At 34.1% G+C, this 12,074-nt stretch overlaps 2 protein-coding genes across 2 annotated transcripts; one reads left to right on the top strand and one right to left on the bottom strand.

Annotated features, from left to right (window-relative positions):
• Positions 1 to 1,676: 1,676 nt before the first annotated feature.
• Positions 1,677 to 3,414, bottom strand: LOC128866522 (survival of motor neuron-related-splicing factor 30). Its single transcript, XM_054107335.1, has 3 exons — positions 3,231 to 3,414; positions 2,763 to 3,178; positions 1,677 to 2,017 (listed from the first exon to the last, which is right to left on the bottom strand). Exons 1-3 carry the CDS (start codon positions 3,270 to 3,272, stop codon positions 1,747 to 1,749), a joined length of 729 nt encoding a protein of 242 aa, XP_053963310.1. The 5' UTR covers positions 3,273 to 3,414; the 3' UTR covers positions 1,677 to 1,746.
• Positions 3,415 to 7,454: 4,040 nt separating this feature from the next.
• Positions 7,455 to 12,019, top strand: LOC128866515 (transmembrane emp24 domain-containing protein bai). Its single transcript, XM_054107323.1, has 5 exons — positions 7,455 to 7,707; positions 7,773 to 7,893; positions 7,950 to 8,020; positions 11,603 to 11,729; positions 11,789 to 12,019. The coding sequence occupies exons 1-5, from the start codon at positions 7,537 to 7,539 to the stop codon at positions 11,908 to 11,910; spliced, it is 612 nt and encodes a 203-aa protein (XP_053963298.1). The 5' UTR covers positions 7,455 to 7,536; the 3' UTR covers positions 11,911 to 12,019.
• Positions 12,020 to 12,074: the final 55 nt, after the last annotated feature.

The following is a 12,074-nucleotide window of genomic DNA, read 5'->3' as shown; positions in this document are numbered from 1 at the left end:
TCCTCCTCCTATTTGTGGTGTGCGTCTTGATGTTGTTCCACAAATGGAGGGGCCTACAGTTTCAAGCCGACTCCGAACGGCAGATATTTTTATGAGGAGCTTTTTCATGGCAGAAATACACTCGGAGGTTTGCCATTGCCTGCCGAGGGGCGACCGCTATTAGAAAAATGTTTTTATTAATTTTGCCTTCACCGAGATTCGAACTAACGACCTCTCGGTGAATTCCGAATGGTAATCACGCACCAACCCATTCGGCTACGGCGGCCGACATGGCTACTTGTAAAAAGAGCAAATACGCTACTTTTTACTATTAAAAGAGGATCCTACTGGAACGGGTCCACAAGATTCGTCTGCACTGTGTCCAGAAAGATTTACTTAAGAGATAAAATTGAGGGTGAGCGATGAATGAGGAGTCGCTCAAGATATTTCATAATGCCCATTTTCCAACATATCCGAAACCTCGTAAAGCAGCTGGGTGAGCCCACCAAGAAGCCTTTCTCACACTCGTAATATTGTCTTGAAAGGCTAATTGAGCTGCGTATATTGGGTTGAATCCCTTCTGGGCATTTGCAGCGTTCACAACATGCTTGGTATAAAAACAGAGCTTTGAAATCTATCTTGCACTCGATTGTCAAAAAGGAGTCTCCACTCTCGGCTGATTAGCAACGCAGACTGGTAAGTCGTCTTATTGCCTTTTTGTTTACATTCCATTATTTCTTTCATTTAGTAATTTCTTTTTCATTGATTTTCATAAATTTAAGCGTTAAAATTAAGTGTAAGCTCTCGAAGTACCCTTAAGATCGGTGGAAGACTAGCGCTCTCATCCAATCTCTCCATTTTTGATATAGAAGAACCTTTACTAAAGAACCTTTTACGAAACATAACTCTGAAAGTACAGGAACAATGCAAGCAGGTGAAAAATATGAAGTGCAAGTATTATACCTTCTTATCTTCCAGATACGCCAACTCAGAAGCATCCTCAACAGAACTGGCGGATCAGCAGCTGACACACGCAATCGAATAGCGAAAAGTCGCGCTATATTTGGTATGTTAGACAAAGTGTGGAGATCTTCGTATATAAATAAGCGTACGAAACTAAGGGTCTTTGAGTTAAACATGAAATCTGTCGTTCTATATGGATTCAAGACATGAAACGCGACAATGTGCGATATACATACAAACTCTCCAAGCATTCATCAATCCCTGTCTCCGCAGTGTTGTGCGTGTTTTCTCACGACCTCCAACACTTATTTCTGGAGTATGGAAATGGATTGAGCATACACTTCGAAAGCCTCATAGAGATATTACAAAAGCAGCCTTGGACTGATGCCCACAAAGAAGTCACTGGCGCGGAAGCAGAAGCGCTCCAAGCAGACCGTTCATGGAGACAAATAAAATTTCCACGACACGTTGTTTCGTATGGCGCTGAAACTATTTGCATGGCATTGATATCGATCTTGAAATACTCCCCGCTAGTTTAACGAGCCGAATGGAAACCCGGAGTGACAGAGTTAGCTGATAACATAATTATCGAGCGTAGTTACCAGAAAATCAAGGGACAAAAAATGTCACCGCTCCAACATTCGAATTAAACTGTCACTCTGCTTTTGCATTCAAGCGCAAAGAGACTGATTTCCATTCGCTTGAGTGATACGAATAATAAAAATAACTACCTGTATTTGGACTACTCCGAATTTTATTAGTTTTATTTCACAATAATATTATTGACAGATTATATTTTTAAAATTAAAAACCCTTACGGTATTTCTCCCCGACCGTATACTCAGTCATGCCTTTCCCGGAAACTCCACAAGTTCCGATACCCACACGCCCCGAAACAGTATCAGGAGATGCAAATATACTTCTTACTTTCATTCCAGGCTTCTTTAAGTTCTTATTCGTGAAGCTTAGCCATTTTTTCTTGTCGGACTCTCGCTCTTCTTCTAATTCCTTGAAGCGTAGTAACTTTTTTTGTTTTCTTTTCTTCAAATATTCCTTTTGATTGGGGTGATGACGTCTATGGTAAAAGAAATTAAGAATTATATAAAATAAGGCAAATTACCACTGGTTCTAATCTAAGAGTGTGAGATCTAAAGTTTATAATACAAAACATACTTAGGCATATTTAACCCAAAGCCAATATATTGTGTTTCTCTAAAGATGGTAGCAGTAGAATATCTGCTTGTACAGTGCTTTTATCAGAATTAAAGTTATTAATTTATTACGAAATTTACAACAAAAACGATCGTATCTCAGAGTTTTTTTTTACTAAATTAGTGCAAAGAAATTTTGAATTTGGTTTTAAAATAAAGTTTGGACTCTTAATTACGAGTGTGTTAAGATTTATTAAACCGTGCCCACTTTTATTTCACATTAATAATGTAAACAAACTATGTAAACAAAACACATATTTTCGACTTTTGTGTACCAAGGCGAATTAATCTGCTGTTATACTGATATCACCCAAGGCGAATTGAGTTTCTCTATCATTCCTGGATATCACTTATAATCAGTAATTAGTAAAAGCAAATACAAGTGCTACAAAAATTAGCCTGTGTTTTTGAAATATTAATACTGGGGCCAACTGGGCCAATTCGCGTTTGGCCGTTAACTTGATAATTATTGTTGTACGGTTGTAATCAGCATAAAAAGATCTATCAAATCTTTTATTTGATTTTTTCCCAGCAAAACAATGCGTATTCTTCACTTACACTCTACCACTGTAGTCAATATGGTGATTAGTTTACAATTTTTTTACTTACTTCGCTGAAGGAAATACTTCTTTTCGTGTGGTGCAATCCCGTAATTCTTTGATTGTAGTAGTTGCTCGGTTTTGATAGGCATCAAATACTACACTAACATCTCCTTCGGCAGTTATATCTTCGATAATTGCGTCGTAGTATCGGCCATCTTCGGTCCATCTGGCTTGGCATTTGTCTCCAACTTTCCAGTTCTGCGAAGTAGTCACCAATTTTTCTGCCTCTAAAAGAGCTGCTTCAATTTCATCGTAATATGCTGATATTGAGGCACTGGACGCAGGTTCAATATAAGACGACTTTTTCTGCTCTTCGAATTGTGTTCGAATTAAATCTCTGGTTAATTCAATTACTTCTAATAAACCTTCTTTCAGTTTTAACAATTCCTCATTTTCTGGATCCGTCAGTAACCCCGCTTCAACCTTTAATAATAGTTTACAATAAACTGAAAACAAGGAACAAATGCAATCTTACCTGCTGTAACTGCAGTTTGTAATTTTGTAGATCTTCTGCCATTGTGAATTTATTTTCCTAATATTTGCTTCATCAATGTCCCTTATAGCATCGCTGAAAGAAATACTTGTCTACAGAAAATTACGGCTATAAAGACACTTTTGCTAAATCTGCTACCATTGTTTAACCAAACCAAATAATCGATGTAAAACATATATCGAGTCATCGAAATATATTAATGCCGGTACACACGAACGATTGCATTCACCAGTTTTTCCCAAATGATATAGCAAACAAACATAAACAATTGCCGACTATTTTCGCAGCAGAAATCTGTCTAGCTACGAGTTTTGGCTACTTAATTTTCGGTTTTTCTAGCGGCTTCTGAAACGGTGCGAAAAGTTTTGAATTAATAACAAAATGTGTGAATTCTGTAAGTGCATTGCACGATGTCAAGGAAATCCAAGATAAATCAAGTTGAGTTAGCCGATGAGGCAACTTCGTCGGACTTAAACGACAAAGTTTGTAGGGGGAACGGTGGGCATCCTAAATGCACAAGATTTTTTAGATCTATTAATCTAATAAACAGCAATGTTTTTAAATCCCACTTGAGTATAAATCGCAGTACTTTGTCATAAAAATTATATTTTATAATAAAATTTCGATAATTTTCAACCCTGAATATATTACATTTTTGCAACAGTCGGACTCAATTTTTGAATTCTCTTGTTCTCTTTCTTTGCAACATTTACTAACAACAAATTTGGTGTCAAAATCGCGACGTCACGATTTTGTTTATTTAGTGCATGGAAAATTCGTTTGAAAATACCATCTCCTCGATGCCTACTTTTAATCCAAAACACAATTTTTGATGGTAATTTGCAGGATTGTAAACGAAGTTTGCTTGTTTTGTACTTTTGTGTATTCAAAAATGTACTTTAGGCAAATCAAATATTATTTTTAAAAGTTAAAACAACAGTTAGCCACCCTATTTTTAAAACAAAGTCATAAAGAACTAAATGAGAGTTTTCACCTTTAAAATTTATATTTAATATTCCAATATAAACATAAAATACAACATACATAAAGTGGCTCACAGCCAAAATAATGCAGCCAAATCACTTATGTCAACATTAAGTAACGATAGATATTAAGCAGTTGTATATAAGCAGAGGTGCATGCGCTTAGGGTAGTCAATGGTATGTTCAACGAGTGAAGGAAAAGTAATACAGTTATTCAGTCGTAAGGTGAAAGTAATGCAATAAAGTAAAGCAAGTTGTGTTGCTAATATGTGGCTTTTATTTGACAATCCAGCGATCGAACCCAGAGAAGTTATTGCGATATATCTATTTAATTTTAACGTAAAGAAAATTCGTTACAACATTTATAAGTATTGTTTTTTGAACTGTATCATTTTGGCTGTAAGCCACATATTTAGTTTAGAAATGTATTCGCATCAAATTCTCCAAAACTGGGTAGCAGCGTTTAATTTCCAATATTTAAGTTAATGCAATATGAACAAGTACTCTTGATGTAGTATTTTGTTCCTACCTGCAGTCTTTTAAGGTATCTTAACATCTTAATTTTGTTCACATGGTAGTTGTGTGCAACTGACATAACGGAATCGACACAGATATAGACTATATATACTTTTACTAAGAAAGATGAGAAGGCTCGATTAAGCCATGGCAAAACATTCATCGAAAAACGAACCACGCAAAAATTAATAAAACGGGCGGTACTACGACCACTTTTGAGTAAATTTGTGTTTGGCTAACGACCTCAAAAATTCATAAGGAAACAAAGCGAACAAAAAAAATTCATTATTTATCAGTGCCAACTAAATTTTTTTTTTTTTTGAAGTGTTGGAAAAAATTATTCAATTGTTTAAAAATGTAAAATTTTATTTTAATTATAAGTCACATAAACCTGCTTCACATGTTCCCTAAATAAGCAAAATTCTTCCTGACTAATAGCGCTTTTATACAAATAAACGTCTCTCCGTAATTCCTCTTAGTTCGATCACTGTATTAAAGTCATAACTAATGGTAATACAACTTTTTATTTAATTTCAACACTTAATGGCTTTACGTTCACACATGTAACTTAAGGCTGATTATCCCGTATGCGTGCACTTCATATGGTGTCAAAGCGAATTCATATTGTTTAATATTTCATTCGCTTAGTTTTTATTGCCTTTCGTGTCCCCATTAGATACCAAGTTCATCGATCTAAATGGGTCCAATCTGTATAGCTGAACTACCTTTTCCTTCCCCCGTCCAAATTTCAGTTTTTGTATACGATACACTACATAATTCAATCTGATAACACCTTATAAGGACCTCCCAGTATGCTCGCATTTAGGAGAAACTTTCTTTCTTTGCAGATTATAAAGGCTTCCCAAGTTACCTTCGCTAAATCCTTAGTTCACAACACAGTTAAATCGATTCCTCATCTTGTTACCCATTAACTCGACATGTTGCTTCACATATTGGTGTAATTCACCACCGCCTTTGGTATTCTGTACAGAGTAATCATTACTTACACTTTTGTTTTACATAAGTAATCCTTCACCTTCTTTAACGTTAGTGCAAATTGGCCCTTAGCGTCTCCTCCCACATATAGACTTCTTTATTTCAAGATTGTAACATATAATTATTTATTTTCTTAATCAGATAAAAGTGGCTTCAGTAAAAAAAAATCCTTCAATATCTCTTTTCCCTTATCTTGTAAATGACTTCTGCAAGAGCCTGTGGGTGAATACCACTCTCTATTAATTGAATGCAAAATCCCAAAGCTGCAGCGCTGAGTCCAGTATTAAGTAATTCCGAAACGATGAATATATTATGTTTTATCATCTGAGATTCTTGCAATTTGATGTATTTACTTTCTACGTCTTTTTCTTTCCTATAGCACCCCTCCATTAAAATTTGAGTTAATTCTTTTTTCATTTCAGGAATTTATACGAACTGACTCCAAACTAGGATTTCAATAATACTATCGATAGTAGACATAGTTAAATGACTACTTTAATACCCGAAACCTCAATTCCTAGGCTTTCCCGATATTTTCGAAAATACTCGGTGTATCGAATACTTTATCAACACTATAAGTAAATCATCTACTTATATGTGAATTGTAAAATAGATTTATGCAGGTTTCCCATTTACAAACTAATTGAAATATATATGTATATATATCTTACTCTTTGAGATTTTAACTACGGATTGGGAGTTAAGCACGAAAAAGTAGATCATTTACTTACATATATGTGAACGTATTGTAAAATATATTTATAATGCCATGTAAAATGAAATTCACGTTTTCGATTTACAAAGTATTTGACATATATATATCTTACTCCTTATGATTTTTGGTGTATTACTAAAGAGTGTAATACTATTTCAGAAGCGCCTGCTTGTTATTTAAAATAATACAGGTCAAAATTTAAATTCTTTCAGTTTTGACTATTTTTTATGAACTTTTCCTCCTGGAAAAAAAATATTAATGTATAATTCATTAGCTTAATATTATTACCCTATTTACCTTTACTTATCTCTCTTGTTTTAATATAAATTCACGCGATATATATAAATCTCGACATTAACTTAAAATGAACGGTTTTCGGTATATATTTCAGATGCCTTATTTTTTGCAGTTCGGCGATGTTCAAGTGATTCACAAAAATTCCACATTCACGAAAATTCAACAGATTTCAAAAATTATCTTCAGAATTTTCAACTTTTTAACCAGGGAAATAACTTGCATTGAAAATTTCCAAAATATTTCGATTATTGAGGTATCATAGAAAAATTTTATAACACAGTGTAGAATTATTTCGTATGTAAATATGCGTAGGTTTAACTAGTGATATTTTTGTGTGTTTTGTTGCTATCATTTCCCAGGCTTCGTCTTTTTGCTTGAGCATATTCAATAACAAATATTTTTAATATATTTCTTAGCTATAATAATGCTTGGTATTGCGAAGTATCTGAATTTTTACGGCATTTGGTAAGCTTTTTGATTTTATATAAAATTAAATAATTTTGTATGTAACCATGTTACACACGAGAGCCTCAGCTGTGGCCATTTGTTGACAACCAGCTGAGAATAGTTTTACTTAGTGAACTGTACAATGGTTGTAATTTTATCTCGTTCAACCATGCAATATGCCCATGTTGGACCAACATTTAGAGCGTGTATACTTTGCTTATCGTTTCAAGTTGAAATAATCGATGTTTGTAATCGATGTTTGTATATGTGCTGCCAACTCACCGTAACTAGAGCAGTTGGTCTGTTAGTTTCCTGAATAAAAAATTATATAGGCATGTTTTTACGACTAATTTTAGTTTTTTTCTTCATACACCTTGTGAGAGGTGTTATGTTCAATATTAAGCCTAATTTTCAAAAGTGTCTTAAGGAGGACATCCAGGCAAACCAATTGGTTAAAGGGGAATATGAAGTATCTAGTGTACCCGGACAAATAATTGATTACATCGTAAGTCAACCCGTTGTAGAAAAACTATAAAAATGTATATTCTAATGAAAATATTAACGTTAAAGGCTAGAGACACCAAGGGGCACATTTTGTCAAAGGGAGAACATATAACGAAAGGAAAGTTTACATTTATGTCGGAGGTGTACGATACATATGAGATTTGCTTTATATCAAAAGTTCCGCCACGTAAGATTACATGCAATATGCAATATGCAATATGCTTATCAAAAATATATTTGCAGATCAAAGGGGCATTGAACAGGAAGTCAGCCTTACTACCAAAAAGGGTGCGGAGACTAGGAATTATGAAGGCGTAAGTAAAGAGAACTACATAAGTATAATATTTGATACCTAAATTGAAAACAAAGATTAGACAATTGTTCAGTTTACGGCTCGGGTGCTTTTTGTGGTTGGCTTTGAAATGAGGACAACCGATTTTAGAGGCAAAAGTGATGCCGAAAAGCAGAAGTGCCTCCTCAAATATGCCCACTTTTAGCTGTGGGCAGCTTATAATTTTCGAGTTATTTGTATAGGAATTTTGTAAATTTGTTAACCACGTTGCCAATTTCTTATGAAGGTAAGCACTTATTTCAATTATTTTAATTCCATAAAAACTTTATATGATTTAAAACTGATGACATCTCTTTTTTAATGGAAAATATTCCATTAATCTGTTCTGAAAATTTGGAATAAAAAATCGCGCCATAAAATAATAAACGGGTAATTGTCTTTTTTTGACCCGTCAGTGTAGGGTATATCACCGGTCGTGTTCGTCTGGCTGATCTAAAGGTAGCCCCGGGAAACATGCTGTTTTGACAGGTTGGGTCCAGAGGGAGGGCTGTTAGATGAGGTTTTAAAGGGAATGTGAAAAGGTGGTTAGTGTCGTTCGGGGTGCCTTCACATGCCGGACATATGTTTGGTATGTCGGGGTCAATTCTGGATAAGTAAGAGTTTAACCTACTACAATATCCAGAACATTCCCATAGCAACTGGTTCTACGTTATCGGAATGACTGGGGGTTTTCCCGACCAAGGGCTGCCGCCCCAGTAAACTAGCCCTGTCTAGTGAACAGTAAAAACTTTAATGTTATGTTTTTGTTGAAAATTAGGATGGGAAGGTATTGCAATATTTAAATTATTTGTAAAGCTGCAAGTTACCACGCCTATATTGCAACGAAGAACCCAATCGATATCAAGGAAAGCAAATGGATGCTATTTGTAGGATACGAAACAAATAATTTTATGCTATGAATATTGAAATATATAAGTAACAAATAGATTTAGAAATGAGGATATAGAGAACAAGGCAAATATTTCTTCTCGGTTTGTCTTCAGTATCATATTTTAGTAGAACTTATGCTAAATCCATAATTGACTGATAACTCTAGGTGTCTGCGGACCGGAGGTGCTGGAATGTCTTGATAAGTTGAATATCTCAGGTCAGAACAATCAGGTACGGATCCTATGGATTCTACATATGAAACGAACTGGCAGATAAATTAGTCAGGAAATGAGCGTCCTCTCCATTTATTAGCTCAGAGCCATTTTATGGCCAAGGAAGGTTAACTTCTTTACTCTCATTTAAAATTAATGAGTAGATTAACACTACAACTTAAACCATTTTAAAGATTGGAATTATTTGTTTTATTTATTTATTATAGGCAAGCATACAGCAATGGGTTATGTTTACAATGATTGACTTTAAGAATAGTTTATATAATTAAGTCGTAGATAAAATAATTAACAGCAAACAACAACAACAATATTAAAATTATAGCTAGTGGTAAAGACGTTGAGGTTGGAGAAAGTATTAAAAAGGAAAGAGAGATTAAAATAATAGTAGTAGGAGCCGGTATTAATTTGAATAGATTCAAATAATGAGAAATCATTTGAGTACATTCAGAAATATTCGCCAAGGAAACGAAACAATTTATGTTTGAAGCGCAAGTTCTCTTTTATACGTTTAAGGCCGGCGGGCCAATTAGATGCCCTAAATTCAGTAGTTTTCGCGAAGCGTTGTAGGATGAGAAAAAAAAACAATTAGCCAAATGAAGTTTTGGGGATAGTTTAATGTATATTTTAAAACTAAAAAAAAAAAATTTGTACAATCTCCAACAATATATTGTAAGCCGAGTTATCAATAGATTCCCAGAGCGCCTTGCCACTGAAGTATCCAACTTCTGTACAAGATACAACTTGCAATTTTCATCTGAAAACAAAAAAAAAAAGATGATTAATTTTGATGTAATTATCTTCGATGTGAACTAAGAAAATTGGGAGAAACACGTAAAACACTGGGTAAAAAAGTCGCTTAAAAAAAGTTTTTGGATGTTTTTTTTTAGTTCACATAGAAGAGAAAACAATACTGAAGATAACGCATTTTGAGTGAAATGGATAGCTCGTTTAGTTTTTTTGCAATCGTGTACATAAATTAGGTAAAATCGTGAAAATGAAAAGCCGAGAAAACGCGCTTCAAAGTACAACAATAATGCAAATACTTGGAATTTAACTCTGAAAATTTGTGTCTCATGTTCTTGAATATCTAAGCTATTGATTTCAGGAAAAAAAAAAATCGATTTTTTTGACCTTTTAATTGGCCCGCCGGCCTTAAGGGGAGCATTTTTTGACGATGAATAAAAAAAAACCTAGTGATATTTTTACGATACATTTTTTTATCATTTATTTATTCATATATTAGGAGCACACAAAATAAATTTGAAAAAAAAAAATGAATTTTCATGGAGTTATGCGTCCTTGAAGTGGAAGGGGGGAAAAAAAGGCAGTGTCCCCGTCGTCACGATTTCTACCCTTGTGGTCATCTGAAAAAAAAAAAAAATACAAATTCTTAATTAATATGAATGTCATTATCGTATGAACCAGAAAAAACGGGGAAAAAAAAATTTTCCATAAAATGGCGGCTACTCAAAAAATTGAGGTCGATTTTTCTCTTATTTTTAAGCTTTCTCGAATTGTTTACACATATTAAAATTTCCAGTTTTTCGAGCTTCATACGATAGAGATATATTTAAGGAATATTCATGACAAATTTCAAGCAAATCGGTTGATTAGAACTTGAGATATCGTGCCGACCGTATCGAAAGAAGTAGTTTCGAGAAAGACACGTTTGAAGTTCGCCGTCCGCTCAAACCAGTTTAGCTGCCACGTCACTAAAATAGTTGTAGCTTCGAAAATAATTCGAATTTTGAAAAATCCTTTTAGGGAGATATTTTTGAATAGTTAAACTATCAAATTTTGAAAAAAAAATTTTTCGATTTTTTCAAATTTCTAGACTAGAATACCCCCTTAATTTTTGGGGTAAGTTATTCCAAAGACGGTCAGAGATCACAAAGTATTGTAGGAAGGAAGATGAAACGGCAAAACATGTGCTGGGATGCCCAGCACAGGTGTTTAAGCGATACAAATACCTGAGTAAACCTATTTAGCAGGCGAGGAAATAAAACTCAATAAAATAGGACTAATACTAAAATTTATTGAGGGAATAGGGCTCGAATAAATACTCTGAATCCTTAAAGGGGACCAATAAATCTTTCAGGTCGAAGTGGTAATATAATAACAATATGGTAATTCCTGAGTCGTCGAAACCCTTTGTTTATTATCTTGCTCTCGCTTCTTTTATACAAAAGAGTAGTATATTTTTCTCGTAAGGTTTGTGCCGTAGGGTTACCCTTGTACTTTCCATCGTATTGCACTGCGCGCCATCGGCTGTACATAATTCTGCCTGTAAATGGTAAGCTCCATGTCTCAGCATTATCGGTTACCAGGTTTATCTATATTTTATTGCTCGAACTTTTGTTTAGGTACTTATATCGCAGAAAATTACTCACGTTCTTGATGTAAGCAAACGCTAATACCTTATAAAATTAAATATATTTTAGATTCAAGAAGCAGCAAAGCTTAAACCGATGGAAGTAGAGCTTAAGCGTCTAGAAGATTTATCAGACTCGATTGTACGAGATTTTGCTTTAATGCGCAAAAGGGAGGAGGAAATGAGAGACACAAACGGTAAGCAAAATATTTGTGTTATTGCTTCTTTTTACCTAACTTGAAGTCATATTTTTCAGAGAAAACAAATAGCCGGGTACTATTTTTCAGTATCTTTAGTATGTGCTGCTTACTGGGTCTAGCTACATGGCAGGTTTTATATTTACGCAGATATTTTAAAGCTAAAAAGCTTATCGAATAATTAAAATGGAAATTATGCTTTCATTGCGTTATTTTATTTAGATGAAATGTTATTTTCTTCCACGATTATCTGAATAACTTATTTCTAATAAAAGAAATCCTAACTTTTATCTGTCAATTTATATAAACAAAATTATGCTGTTAAGGACATAGCCTTGATTGGCA

The sequence above is a fragment of the Anastrepha ludens genome, chromosome 2 (genome assembly GCF_028408465.1).
Source record: "Anastrepha ludens isolate Willacy chromosome 2, idAnaLude1.1, whole genome shotgun sequence".
In the NCBI taxonomy this organism is placed as follows: Eukaryota; Metazoa; Arthropoda; class Insecta; order Diptera; family Tephritidae; genus Anastrepha; species Anastrepha ludens.
Note: the sequence above shows the minus strand (reverse complement) of the source record. Positions and strands in the feature narration are given on the sequence as shown.

Bases quoted from the DNA above. Each gene is read 5' to 3' on its own strand.
- LOC128866522 (XM_054107335.1), bottom strand. From the start codon at position 3,272: ATGGCAGAAGATCTACAAAATTACAAACTGCAGTTACAGCAG. The intron at 3,179-3,230 runs GTAAGATTGCAT...CTATTATTAAAG, and splicing joins ACAAACTGCAGTTACAGCAG to GTTGAAGCGGGGTTACTGAC. The intron at 2,018-2,762 runs GTAAGTAAAAAA...CTTTTACCATAG, and splicing joins GAAGTATTTCCTTCAGCGAA to ACGTCATCACCCCAATCAAA.
- LOC128866515 (XM_054107323.1), top strand. From the start codon at position 7,537: ATGTTTTTACGACTAATTTTAGTTTTTTTCTTCATACACCTTGTGAGA. The intron at 7,708-7,772 runs GTAAGTCAACCC...TTAACGTTAAAG, and splicing joins GACAAATAATTGATTACATC to GCTAGAGACACCAAGGGGCA. The intron at 8,021-11,602 runs GTAAGTAAAGAG...AATATATTTTAG, and splicing joins AGACTAGGAATTATGAAGGC to ATTCAAGAAGCAGCAAAGCT.